Consider the following 14827-nt stretch of genomic DNA (forward strand, 5'->3'; position numbering starts at 1 on the left):
CTTCTACGGATACTGTCAACAGTCCTTTCAAGTTTGACTCAGCTAATTTAGCTTTCTAAGAAGTAGAAAATAATGTTATGAATCCAGCAAGACATCTTCAATTTAAAACCCTCTGTGTGGGTGCGTGTGAATTCTATGTGAAAATGTAAAAAGGTGATCAAGCAAAATTATGTTTTCAGTGACACCTATTGTTACCTAGAATCATCTGTTAAAAGGTGTGTAGATGGTAGGAAAAGGGAGGTAATCGCTTCCCTAATTTATAATATAAAAAGTGGTCACTTAAATTACTATCATAAATTATTAGAGTAATTCTCACAGACACTTGGAACATTAGTGACTTTCATCTAGAAAATGACCCGTTAATGCAACTTTGAAAATTATACCTAAATGGATTCATTGAAATGACATGATCTTGATGTATTCTTTATTTCTAAATTTATGAGAATAAGCCAAGAAACTATCTCCCGAGAATATTCCTTTTGCCTGTTTAAGGAAAACCTTTCATTCTAAGTAGATAGGAGAAAATAATGCAGAAAGCCTCCATATATTCTGTATAAAGTTTGTGGCCTTACTGTTTGGACTCATTAGAGCTTTAAAGGATTACTTAGCACTTTCTACTTTGACCTGTTGTGCCAAATTCCTGTGTTGGTATCATCTATAATGCGGGAATTTTCTTATTTTTCTGTTTTCCTGAGATCAACCATATCATTGAATTTTTCAGGTTGCTGAATGTTTTATTAAATCTGTGAAAGTCCGTAGTTTTACTTATAGCTAACGTTGCATTTCACTCAATTTATGGGCAATTTATAAATACTGATGCGTGATGCATGACATTTCAAAGTAGCAGGCAATTTTATGCATCTGGTAAGTTATATCGATATTACAGGAGACTCGTGCATATTGAAAGAAACTTTTCACTTACCAGTTTAACTAAATTAATATATCACATTCCTTCCTTTCATAGGCTGCCAAAATGGCAAATTATGCCAAGTTTCAGAAAATTTGTGATCTTCTGTTTGTTATGTTTGCCATGGTTTTTATCACCACACGACTGGGTATATTTCCTCTCTGGTGAGTATGCCAATCTTCTTTCCGATAGAACCACCCCTTCCGGATAGGCTTTCTGAGCTATTTTGCTTTTGAATTTCATTCCAAATATTTAGTAAGAGGTTTAAAGAAAGTGGGGGAGGGACTCAAGAAATGGTTTTGATTTCTTCTTCCAGAAATATTGTATTCTTTACTAATCTTTTCTGCAGGATAGTTAGAGAAGGATGCACCTTACAGAGGTTCTGAGACCACAGAAAGCCGTCTGCCATTTTGGGGTCCAGTCTAGAGCATGAATCAGAAACCCTTAGCCATGGAAGTTTGAATAAATACAGGAAACATGGTGTTGCAGCCCATTATATAGTAGGGATCCTCCTGTACCAGGAGTTTACAAAACCTTGTCCCCAGACTGGTAGCAACAGCATCACCAAGAAACTTGTTAGCAATGTAACTTACTGGGTCCCACCCCAGACCTGCTGAATCACAAACTTTGGAGTTGGGTCCTGGCAGTCTGTGTTTGATAAGCCTTCCTGGTGATTCTGCTCCACAGTGAAGTTTGAGTACATTGTCCTCTGTAATTCTCCTCATCGGCTGTATTTATAGCTGAAACAGATGGAAGGTATAACCTGAAACTAACCCCTGAAATTCCCTATGGCCTCTTAATGTCTGGATGTCTTTTGTTGTGTTGAGAGCTAAAGAAATAATATGACTGATTTTGATGGAATTCGACAACCCTTTCTATAGAAAATAGGTCCAGTGTCATTAATCTTTTTTCTGGAAGGCTGTTACTTGAACCAGAAAAGAAATGAGCCCTCTGTATCACTTAAAGTCTACCACTGATGGCAGATATTTTTTTTTTATTTTAAGAAATTGATTTGAATGGGAAATTAAAGTAATGGAAATTGGAAAAAGCTGAGAAATGAAGGAATGCAGTAATAACTTGCCCCAGTAGAAAAATAACCATAATAAAGTTGGGATTTTTAAAGTGAGTATGTCTATCACCGGAGTTCCATAAACAAATCACTAACACACACACACACACGCACCCCTTCTCTTTGAGGCTCTCAGCCCTTTTGGACACTTACTTATGATGATTTTCATAATCATTATAGAAGAACCATTATAGAAGAAGCAACATTGTATGCTGGCAACAAGCATTTATAAAGCCTCAGTATAGTTTTATATACTTGTCGGTAGGAAACACGTGTAATTTTACATATAATGTATCTGTAATTATTTCAGGATTGGGTCTCTTTCAAGATTATTAACAGAACTTAGTGGTAAGAATTTAAATAGAAGTAATTTGAGCAAAGTCCAGGACATATTTCTCTAGAGAATAATAGAAAGTTTTTTCTTAACCAGGACTTCTGAGAACCTGAGTTTTAAAGAAATAAACATTACTCTCAAGTACTTTGATTTGCTTACTTCCCTTTAAGGGTAGAATTAAAATTAGATGCACCCCTTCTCCTTCACTCCAGCTAATGTGTAAAAAAGCTCTTTAGGTTTAGACAGCAGTGAGTTGCCTAGAATATAGAAATTATGCATGACTCATAGGTATGCCCTGTGATGATGCCATAAACTAGCCACTTAGAAAAATCCTTATAACTAAATACAAAGCAAGAACTTACATTGCAGATGTCATAGGACTTCTACTACCATGCCCCTGCATGAGGCCAAGTTTTTCAAGAGGCAGCTTGTGGAGAGAAATATTTTATTGTTTGTAATACAAGAAATAATTTCTATACCTGATCCCATCGTAGTGGTACCTCTAATGAATGAAATCCTTTTCAGATATGTCGAAGAAGTTGCATTAGTGCTTGGATGACCTTTGTTTCCAACTCCTAGCGTGTAATGGGTATTGTCAGTGTTCAAAATTACAGTGTGCCTAACGATAGCAAATAGAGTTTTAAATGTTTTCCTTAAGACTGTGAAATTATTTTTAAAAATTCCTTTTAGATTAGGAAATCCTAGAGTTAGGAGGGACTACACATCACCAGCTCCAACCTCTTCTCCCATGCCTTCTGCCCAGGATAGGAATTCTATCAGTTTCCCTTGTCCAGGAGTATTGCTTCAGAGGTTAAGGGAGAAATCGTTTCTTAAATGAAACGGAAACCTGGGTCTTTAGAACTTATAAACTAAAGGTCCTTAATCTGTTTAGAAACCCCTAAAACAGTATGAAAAGCGTGTTGGTGTGTGTATTTTTTTCCCGGAGGGGAGGGTGCATGTCTTTATCAGATTCTCAAGATCCGTGACTCCCTTCCCTCCTCAAAAAAGTGGCTTCTGGGAACAGACTAAGTGTACCCTGACACTTTGAATCGAAAACTCTTTAGAACGTGAATGTTTCTAACATATCATCTGTAGGCTTTCTCTTCATCAGAAAGCATCCTTAATCCCTTCAATTATTCCTGCCTGTTGTTTGCTCTCCTTTGTTTGTTCCTGAGAATTCCTCATCGTGATGTTCCAAATGTGGACTGCCTGGTACAAAATATAAGAGAACTAAAAACAAGTTTTATTTAGAACTGCATTTCTTTTTTTTTTTTAACTTTATTTATTTATTTATTTATTTATTTATTTATTTATTTGACAGAGAGAGAGAGGACGCATAAGCAGGGGGAGAGGCAGGCAGAGGGAGAGAGAGAAGCAGGCTCTGGGGAGCCCCATGTGGGGCTTGATCCCAGGACCCTGGGATCATGACCTGAGCCAAAAGCAGACACTTAACTGACTGAGCCACCCACGCGTCCCCTAGAACTGCATTTCTTTAATGCAGCTTGCCATTGCATTAGCTGTAAGCAACTTCGACATTGTACTGTCAGTGATCTGATAAACATTTGAGCTCCTGCTAGACTCGATCTCCCTCATCCTCAATTTATCTCATTTTTATGTATTTTTATTTCTATTATGATTTATTTGTATACCTAATTATACAGACTGCATTTATTCCTGTTAGTTTTTATAATGCCGTTGTCAAATATTCTAGCCCGAGTAGGGTTTTCTGAACTACATCCAGTGCTATACTTACCCCTCCCACATTTCTACTACGTAAGTATATGCCTTTCATGCTTCCCCCAACTCACTGAAGAAAGAAGTTGACCCAGAGGAATTTCTGGTACACTACTGAAGAATCTCTTTGGGTGGGCCTCAGTCTCTCAACCACAAGTCTGTCTTTGTGATTTTACTTGTTACTGTCTCATAACTGCCCTGTCATCACGCCTGCTCTTTCCCCAGATTTTTTTAAGGTGTAATCAAAGACTTCGTCAAAGGTCTTGTGAAAGTTGAAATTTACTCTTGTGAAAGTAAAAATTTACTCTCTTGTTTAAGGCATCCTCTGCACATGTAGGAACAGTGAAAAAAGAATCTGAGGCTCACCGGCATGACTTGATTTTAGGAGACTTTTATTGGTTTCTGGCTCTTCATTTCTAGGCACTCACCCCCATCTGACTATCTATCTGCAACAATGAGCTTATCAGCCTAAAATTTCTAGTCTTTGCCTTTTCCATATTGTTTACGTATCAACTCTTACCTTCAGCATACCATTTTTTGAGATGTACTTAGTGAATATTTATTGGGTACTTAGGGTGTAACCAGTAAGGGACTCGGTACTGAGAATTCAGTCCGACATAGGGCCTGCCTTGGGGCACTCGCAGTTGAACCCTGATAGGTTTATAATTCTGGTTTTTAACTTTCTGGTTTATAACTTTCTGGTTTATAATTTTCTGGTTTATAATTTGGGGGGGTTAGAGATTATTAATTATTTTCTGAACATTTTCTGGAGATAAATAAGGTAACTGGACTGTCAGTGTTAAGTACTTTGGCGAAGTGTCCTAGGGAGCTTTGTCAGCTAAATAGAGCATTATACTACATAGAGATGGTGCGTGTGAAGCAGTCAGTGGCTGCTGGAGGGATGGTGCTGGAGGAAGATGGGACTTCAGTGCTAACAAGCATTTTATAAACTTCTATTCTCTTTCAAGTACTTGTGCTTCAGGTGAAAGAAGAAACAGAATTATTCTATGTGCCCTCTACTTCATTTAGTTTTCAGTCTGTTTACTTTGGAATCCCCAGCAATATCTTCCAGGTTCCTCCTGACTGTACTTCTGTTCCCACATGAGCCATCAGAATTTTCGTAATTTGTGGGTTTAATAACACTTGACTCATTCTTTCTTGTGTCTTCAGTCCGTGTCTCACCAAGACAACATCCACCATGCTTAGCCTTTTCAGAATCATACACTGCCCAGATTTTTCTTTTGGCCATAATACGTCCTTCTAGAACATCACTGCTTGACAGAAATATCATTCAGGCTTCACAGTAATTTTAAATTTTCTAGTAGCCGCATTAAAAAAGTAAGAAGAAAGAGGTGACAACTTTTTATATAACATGTTTTATTTAACTCAATATACCACAAACAATATCATTTTAACATGTAATCAATATTAAAAATACTGATATTTGCATTCTTTTTTTGCACACCAAATCTTTGAAATTGGGTATGTGTTTCACGTTACTGCATCTACTCAGAAGTCTACATATTTTAGCCTTTATGTGGTGGTTGGACAGTCAGTGATTTTATCATTTTTGAGGTTAAGCCCATCATTATAAGCTGTTACCATTTTCATTGATCTGCATCTGTCTTTCCTCAACTCCATTTCTGTGTAATCCCTGAAATTCTTAACAATTCCTGTTTTACAAAGCTGCGGTTTCAAGTGGCACAGAGTAGATTGTGCCCAGAATCATTGTACCAGGCATCACAATACGTTGCCCACAGTGGCTCCTCGGTATTTGTTGGGTGCAAGAAGTACTCTTTCATCCTCAACAATTTCACATTTGTTTACTTAGTTGAGCTTTTTAAATCATTGTGAAGTAGTTAGGGGCAGTTTCTGCCTTATTACACAGAGAGAACCGATTCATTTAGTCAATGATTTACCCCATTTCTCTGGACTCTATTCTCCTGACATGAGCTCAATTCAGCAAGTACTTACTAAGTTTCAGTGGTTCTCCCTCCAAGACAGTACTATCTTCTTTAAAGATTAGACTACAAAGCTGTTGATGAGATACAATTTTGGTAGTTGTTACATAAAAAAGAGTAATTTCAAAATGATTGTCTCTATCATTCTGGCCCAGCCAAGACATCATACTGTAAGCATCATCATCCCCCAGCCGTACATTAGAATATGAAAACAAAAAAGGCAAATCTACAAAGATCCGGACAGGGAAGTAGCGTGGTGCAGTCAGTAGAAAGACTGCTTGCTTTGGGTCATGGTTCTCCCCCTCCATGGGTGTCTGAAGACCAGGTGTTTAATTACATCTATGTCCCATCAGGAAAATAAGAATAATAGTAACTGTTCCACCTACCTTACCAGGATATGTTAAGGGTCTAATGAAATACTGCTTATAGTTCTATAACTATAAAGTACTTTGTAAATATTAAGGATTTTTTAAAAATCTATTACTATTAAAAATGGAAATCCCCTTGGGACACCTGGGTGGCTCAGTTAAGCGCCTGCCTTTGGCTCAGGTCATGATCCCAGAGTCCTGGGATCGAGTCCAACATCAGGCTCCCTGCTCGGCCAGGAGCTTGCTACTCCCCCTGCTTGTACACACACACACTCTCTCTCTCTCTCTGTCAAATAAATAAATAAAATCTTTAAAAGAGAAAGGGAAATTCCCATTATGGCCAAGTCATGGCTAGAAATTTTTATTACATTTTATAGCCTCCAAGTAGTCTAGATTAAGTAACCATAATCATAGACACTTTTGAAATAAAATTTTAAAATTATCTCTCCAGTTATGAGATTCAGAATATCTTGTTTCAGTCACTTCCGTTTTTAGTACTCACTGAGCATATATCGGATATGCACCGGGTTGTCTTATTCCCTGAAATTCTAAGTGACAATACTGATCCTGAGCCACCAGAATGACCATTACTATTCACAGAATCTCACAGAATTTCATAAAATGCAAGTTGATGTCAGGCTAGTTCTTTCCTACAAGTCATGGATTGACAGATCATTATCAGTGATGAATGGGCATACCGCAATTGTCAAAACCTCTTCCTATGTCCTAGTAATGACTTTCCACATCTCCATTCATGTCCCATCAAATGCTAACCCCTTGGCTATGCGAAGGTTAGAGTTAAATATGTACTTTCAGTGGTCCACTATTATTCAGACGGAAGCATATGACATCTCAGAAGGTGATTTTCTGTGCATCTCTGTCCTGCAAAGTAGGAGAATTATTTGCTGATTTGTACTCTCTGAAAGTTTCTGCAATTAAAAAAATGTTACAGAAGAGCCTAGATCATTCTTTTACCATTTTCCATAATAAGATTTGAAATTCATCCAGATGGTATGGGAATATCATCATCATCTCTGATTTAGTTTTCAAAACCTACTTTACCAAAGTAGTGTGGCTTATATGCTTTTCTGAATATCTGATAAGATTAGTCTCAGAGTTCACAAATTTGGAGAAGCTAGGTTTTTGTTTTTGTTTTTCTAGAATCCGTTGACAGATTTTCTCTGACATTTTCCTTGGTGCTGGTCTGTGTTAAATGTAATTTAGAGATAGAGGATGAAATCTGAACTCTTTTGGCTAGTAGGTATTTCGGTATGTTTTTAATACATGTGTTGGCATCAATTAATACCTTCATAAGGTTGGGTAGAGGTGGTTGAAAATAATGTGTCTGAAATGTTTTGCTTCTTTTCATGTGAACATCATAATTTTTATATAATTTCAAGATTAAAAAGTTAAACCAGGAGTCAAAAAACTATCACCTGTAGGACAAATCAGCCTCATTGCCTGTTTTTATAAATTAAGTTTTCTTGGAGCACAACCTTGCTCATCTGTTACATATTGTGTTTGGCTGCTTTCTGCTACAATGGCTTAAGTAGTTGGGACAGAGTGTATAGCCTGCTAATCCTAAAATATTTACCAGCTGTTTCTTCACAGAAAATTTGGCCAACTCCTGGGCCAGACCATTAAGAATTAGTCGGATGAGTAAAAAAAGGCAGTGGAGGGAGTGATGTGTTACATGTATTCAGCCTTGGGATGTTCTCTAGAAGTATTGTCTACCCTAGACAAAAAACATCCAGGTATTCTTAATATTGTATGTGAGATGGGCAGATTATGCTCCCAGTTAAGTAAGCTTTTTCCTTTTGTGACTTGAATCAACAACAAAAAATGCAGTATCCTAGCAATGCTGTCTGCGCAGAACTAATGTCTTAAGCATTTCTTCCCTCCCTCCCAATCACTGCAGAGAACCCTTTGCTGAGAGAAGGAGGAAAAAAAATATGATTGTCTGGGGCACCTGAGTGGTGCAGTCAGTTAAGCGTCCGACTTGGTTTTGGCTCAGGTCGTGATCTCAGGGTCATGATTTTGAGCCCCGTGTCGGGCTCTGCGCTCAGCATGGAGTCTGAGATTCTCTCTCCCTCTCCCTCTGCCCCTTATGCTTGTGCTCGCTCTCTCTCTCTCTCTCTCTCAAATAAATAAATGCATCTTAAAAAAAAAACATGTTTGTTCAGAGTATCATAAAATTCTGTATGGCCATTTCATCTGTTTGGAAAAAAATATCTGACTATTGTAATAAAGTCTAATGCCGGGGCCATAGATTTGCAGATTCTATGTTTGATCAAGAATCTCACTTATTTGAGAGTGATGCTTTGTGGAAAATCCTGTACCTGATGAAGAACCTACATCTACTCTTTCCATTCTTTTATGTTATGATAAGGTGCAGCTGTGTACCAGGCTGGTTCTCTCCTCCAGCACTTACCCTCAGCTCCCTGTTGTGGTCCCTTGATCTGTCCTGACAACTGGCCACTCTGTCCATGCTGATTCCCTTTGCAACGGCTGAGCTCTGGACCACCTTGTCCCTGCCCATTGCCTACTTCTCAGTCTAGACAAGTACCTACGCCGTTCCAGAAACCCCCTGCAGAATCCTGGTGTGTAGGGCTCTGTGCCACTGTTGGTGCACACCCTGGCTGTGTCCTTTCCTTCTGAGAACTTTGTCTGTATCTCTGAATGGCATCTCTGGGATGACAGTGTAGTCAAGGAGACGGAACCACAGCATCAGTGGCATCCCTGGAATCATCCTATTTCTTGTAGGGATATATCTTATGTTTTATTACTTAAATTTTTAGGTCTTTAGGACAAGGAAGCAAACACTTTAAAAATTCCTCATAGACAAGGAGCCATTTATTCTTTGTAAATCTATTCAGTTGCACTTCGCCATGAACCTGCTGTGTGATAGGCACAGCGTGGGTGTTGGGGACATAGATATTGATTAGGTCATGAGCCCAGGAACATCCCGCACTGCAAAACCATCAATAAGTATTTGTCAAATCAAGAAGTAAAATTCTAGAATTTCCCATGCAGTTTGGTGCAATCACGACTGAGACTTCACAGCCCACATGTGTCTTTCCTTATGATACAGAATAGTCTGGTCAAAGAAGACAAACATGGCAGTGACTCAGTATCTTTCAAAAGTGGGGGGTTTCCAGCCACTGAATCATTTGCTCAGACAGAATTTAGAGAAACAGAATTGTGCAGTTGTTATTATCTGCCTCTGTCCACAGCAGATAATAAAACAAATGCTTGGAGAATGCTAAATGTCTAACAATTGAAAATACAGGAGTTAAATATAGATAAGGAAAATCATAGCACAAGTAAATATACTGAAAATGAAAGCAGTGACTGGGAGCCTCGTAGAGGGCAGGGTGGGGATGTGGGGCACACTGACTCTTGATAAGTGAGGCACAAAGAGAAGAAGTGGTCAAGAGGTTGCAGGGCAGTGTAAGGAGGGGGCAACTATTCAAAAAGAGAAATAGAAAACAAACAAACAAACGTCTTTCCTCCATCCATGGGATCACCAAAGAAGGTGAGTAGGTGCACATAGAAGACTGTCCCGACATAGTAATTAATTCTGTCTGAGGGCCCCTGACAGTTGTGCCAGCCACCATCAGGGACTTCTCATCTTCTGTCAGTGTCAGGTTAGGTACCCAACCTCAAATTCATAGCAAACTCCACATCTCGTGGAGCAACTTGCACCAACCCAATTTAGCTGTCTTAACTTCCTTTTTTTGAAGGGACCGCGTACAAACCCACACCTAATTTTCACACACACTGGTGTCTTAGACTGCTTTGTATCCCACACAGCCCCAACCTGTGCCTTAAATAGAGTCATCAGAAGACAAATATTTAATTTGATTTGTTGGTTGCTAATACACTGTATCATGATCTTTGAGCTATATATTCAGTAGTTAGGATGAAATGTCGTATGAAGCATTCATGGAAATATTTATTAAAATTTGGTTGAAGAAAGGATTCTGAATACCTTCCATTTTTTAGTGGCATGTAAGAATGGCCAGGTACGAACAATTCCAAATGTTCTAAAATTCTGAGAATTAAAGAAGTACTATTTTAATTACCTAACATTTTTTAGATTGCTTTTTAATTGAAATGTATATGTAGTAAAATGTATGTAATGAGATAGAATAGTCTGTTCACTCTAACGTTACTGCATAGTAGTGTGTGCTAATCAAATAAGGAAATATTGGGGATTATTTCCCAAAATAGCCCCCAGGGAGTGCTCTGGGTCCCCTGTGTTTCAGTTTAGTCTCCCGTCTTGTTTCCTGCAGTGCTCTGCAATCATAGCTGGTGGTAAGGGTATTAACTTGAAGCAGTACAAGATTATAAACCACCAGATAATAGTAAAATATCTTTCAGTGACTTTTTATTAGGCTTTTTGACTAATAATAAGTGAGCAAAACAAAAAAGAATTTTCTGGTGATCATGAACTAGAATATTTCCATTAATCATAATTTTAGTCTGCCGAATTGTTCTTGTTCTAATCTCATGGACGTATAAGGGTGTTTTATCTCCCGTCTACTGCGGAAGGGCAAACACCTTGGGAAAGCAGTGAATATTTAAGTTAGTATTAAAGTGCCATGTGAACACATCCCATTCAGTCAATTCGGGAGCCAGCATGAAGCACTGAAGGAATTTTTCTTTGTGTGCAAGGCTCTTAAATCACCTCTCTTCCCCAGAATACTACCTTATGTTAAAAGCACAGTTTGCAAAGTCAGCACTTTATTTAAAAGGGTCGCAACCCTCTCCTTATACATTACAACTATAATATCTTCCAGAAATAAGTTAGGTGCTTCATAACATAGGTTAAACCTGCTGCCACAAAGTACAGAAGAAACAGAGCTTAAATATCTCTCTCAGTCGTGAATTATTCATGGAGCTTGACCCCCTTTTCTATTCCTAGCCATATGATTGCATTTATTTCAAATTGTGTCCCCCCCCTCATCCCATCAAACATTTAATTTGATATCGGAGTCCCCTACTGTCAGTAGCCATCACATGACATTTTCCTGAAGCGCTGTTCTGATGCTGTTGTTTGATAATCATTCATTTCCTTGTCACCCCTCACTCAAGACTGAGCTCCAACAGGGCTGTGACCATGTCTCATTCTCCTTCTAAATGCCCAGGGCTATTCACTATACCTGGTATGCTGTAAGTGTGCTGATCTATCTTACAGTAGATCTCTAGGATTTATTCTAGGTCTTCATTTGGAATATTCACTTGCGTAAAGGTATTCACCCCAGGCAGGTAGTTTGTTCACTTGTTTACTAATTTCAATGTAAGAGAGTATCATTCTGTTTTCTTTTTGCCAAAATCAGGAAGAAACATTCTGAATGCCAAAATAATGCTTATTTAAATTCCCTCTTCTCTTGAGCCCACATACCCTCACTAATTCCCCTACCATAATTCGCCCACCCTGACATGTTATCCTTCACAGCTAGAGTTTGGGACAAGTTCTATTTCAGGCATAAAATGTAGGAGACTGGACTTTGAGTGGCCCACACTGGACATACTGACTTATGACTCTTCTCTTTTTCTTTTTAACTTGATTTCTACCTGTCCTTCAAAGGTTTGGGTAAGATGATGAAATTCTGCCTTATTCTGAAAATAACTGCATGCACAACTAGGATCATTGCTTATTTTTATCTTCTGGCCTACTTTTTCTCACACAAAAAGATGAAATGAAGTAGGTGCTCCATCATATATAAATATGTTATATTTATATATAGATAGATAGATATCTAAAAACTACTTATATCCATACATATATATTTATCATAGATAAATATTTATAGATACTTATATCTTAAGTAAATATATTTACAGATTTATATTTTATTTGTATATATACCATATAATGAAATTTTTGCTTGCTCTTATCAACATCAAATAAATATCACAACAGCTGCTTCCATGAATTTATGGAGCTTCTCTTTTTACTAATTAAGAAGTAGTGAGACTATTGATTGCTGCCTGCTGCAAAAGGAGTAAGATTGAATGATATATTTTCTTCATAAATTGCCCTTAATGGCTTTGAGATTTCAGATAAGGTAATTCCAAATCATTTGCATGAAAAGCTAACCATTTCATTAAAACTGTATTTTGCTGGCACTTTTTGTACCTGGAGAGTCTTGGTGCTCCAAACAGGTCTAAAATGGGCACAGCATTATTTCTAACCATGGTCAGGATATGTTTCCCTGGGCCAGTATCTTGAGCACCTTGAAAATAGCCAGTAGATTTCCAAACCACTTGAGAATGGATCCAGACTATTTTCCATTAAGCAGAGTGGGAAGAGAGGTTAGTTTTTCTTCTTCAAATTAACACCCTGTCCCTGTTCTGGTGGGCAGTGATGACTTGCTCCTTCTTGTTTCGACATCTGAGAACTTGGCAGTAAAAAACGATGCAATTTCATTTCATCTCAAATGTTTGATGTTAGGTATATTAGTTAGTAAGTAGAGTCATCCTATAACCAAATGGTATCTTGTCGTAGAAGAACAAAACATGAAGTTCCTTGTTCTAAGGTGTAAGCAGCTGAAAGGCAGCAGAGAAGAAAGACAGCACATTTATATTGAATATTTTCAGAAATAAATGAAGCCTCTGATGATTATGAAAACAGCTTGAAAGTAAATTAAAACATGGTGATGGTTAGAGGGGGAGGTGAGGGGTGGTAGGGGTCTCACCCAAGAGTCTGAATTGAAACAAACACGTGTGATGGTCACCTTGTCTCTTGCCTAATGTAGCTGATCCTTAGGAAAGGTTCTCAAGCCTCCTTTTTGAACCAATCAGAAAAAAAAATCAGATTGACAGTATTTTATTTATTTAACCTATGTTGTTCAGAAAAAAGGAATTCACAATATCAAATACTGCAATGGAGACCAAGGAAAATAAGAATACTAGTCACGTGAACTGTGCATGTGTTCTTCATCTGTGAAATGAGAGAACTGGAATAAAATTTACCAACAGTATCTTCTAGCTCTAAAGTTTCTTTTTATTTTTGTTAACGTTTTAAAATTCCTTGATTCTCTGATTTCACAATTACAAGTGAGTTGGTGACTTCCAGTGAGAAAATTTCATAGAGTGATCCCCGCAATTAATTCTAAGGGGGTGGGAGGTAACAAGTGGGGAGTGGGCAAGAAGAGATAGTAGACACAGACAATTTGTTTAAGAAGTTTGCAGAAAGAAAGAAGATGATCATTAGATTGAATGCAGTATCACATGAAGATTTTTATAGAATACTGGACATCTGTGCTTCCTTTTAGAAACAGAAGAGAGAGTACTTGTAGGTGTTAGTGCGGTACCCATGAATTAAAGAAGAGACTCCTGCTTTTCAGAGAGTTGAAGGAAGAGAGGCAAGCATCCATTGTTGATTCTAGTTAGGTGACTTTTCAGGTACTGTGACTCCTTGAGTCAGTGTAAAGGAAGAGATTAATGATACTGATGGGGGAAAGAACAGGAGGAAACTGAGCAAGCAGGGTCTTAGGGATTAACAGCCAGATGGAAGGACAGCCTTCTGAAAGTAGGAAGCTTATCTTTCTGAGCCTCTGAGCCTTCCTCACCAAACTAGTATAATGAAAGAAGAGTATCAAAGCAATGCTAGTCAGTTGCCAACTGAAATCGTACGTGTATACAATATGCAAGATTTCATGAAGTCAGTGAAAGTGATGTCAGAGCTCTGCTCCAAACATACCAAACCCCTGCCAAAACGGAGTTGGCAAGACGTTTAACAGTTGGAAAAAGGAACATCAGCAAGGATGGCGACATAATAGGTACTTCAAAAAGGAAAGATAGGAATTACAGAGGAATGTGAGAGACCCTTGGGGAAATGCTGAAGCCCTCAAATAATTGTGCGTTTTCTGTAAAATGGTCATATACTACTCCCACTCAGTTTGGGAGAAAATTATACAACCCTCCCAATCAACACTTCATTCATTTTTAGCTCTAAGAATTAGAACATAGTTGCAATTATAATCTAAATTTGATTAAATGGAAAATAAAATAGATTTCATTTTCATAAATTTTACTTCATTTCTCAAAGTAAAATCTTGATTGACCTATTTTCTATGAAATTTGCATCCCATTTTAAGTGGATTCACTTTATTTTTTTAAATTTTTTCCTTTTTAAAATTTTTATTTAAGTTCCACTTAGTTAACATATAGTGTAATATTCAGTAGTAGACTTTTGTGATTTGTCACTTAACATACAATTCTCAGTGTTCATCACAAGTGCCCTCCTTAATCCCCATCACCCATTTAACCCAGTCCCCACACACCTCCCTTCCAACAACCTTCAGTTTGTTCTCTATAGTTAAGAGTCTGTTTTATGGTTCACTTAGCTCTTTTTTTTGCCCCATGTTCATCTGTCTCATTTCTTAAATTCCACATGTGAATGAAATCATATGGTATTTGTCTTTTTCTGACTGACTTATTTCA

General features: G+C 37.8%; 1 protein-coding gene across 1 annotated transcript in view; it reads left to right on the plus strand.

Annotated features, from left to right (window-relative positions):
* CERS6 (ceramide synthase 6) overlaps positions 1-14827 on the plus strand; it is a 295140-nt gene that overhangs the window by 239684 nt on the left and 40629 nt on the right. Inside the window, exon 8 of the mRNA XM_026492626.4 lies at positions 965-1071. Within this exon, the coding sequence (XP_026348411.1) occupies positions 965-1071 (107 nt within the window). The remainder of the gene's footprint in view (positions 1-964; positions 1072-14827) is intronic.

This window comes from Ursus arctos, unplaced genomic scaffold, assembly GCF_023065955.2.
Source record: "Ursus arctos isolate Adak ecotype North America unplaced genomic scaffold, UrsArc2.0 scaffold_1, whole genome shotgun sequence".
Classification (NCBI taxonomy): Eukaryota; Metazoa; Chordata; class Mammalia; order Carnivora; family Ursidae; genus Ursus; species Ursus arctos.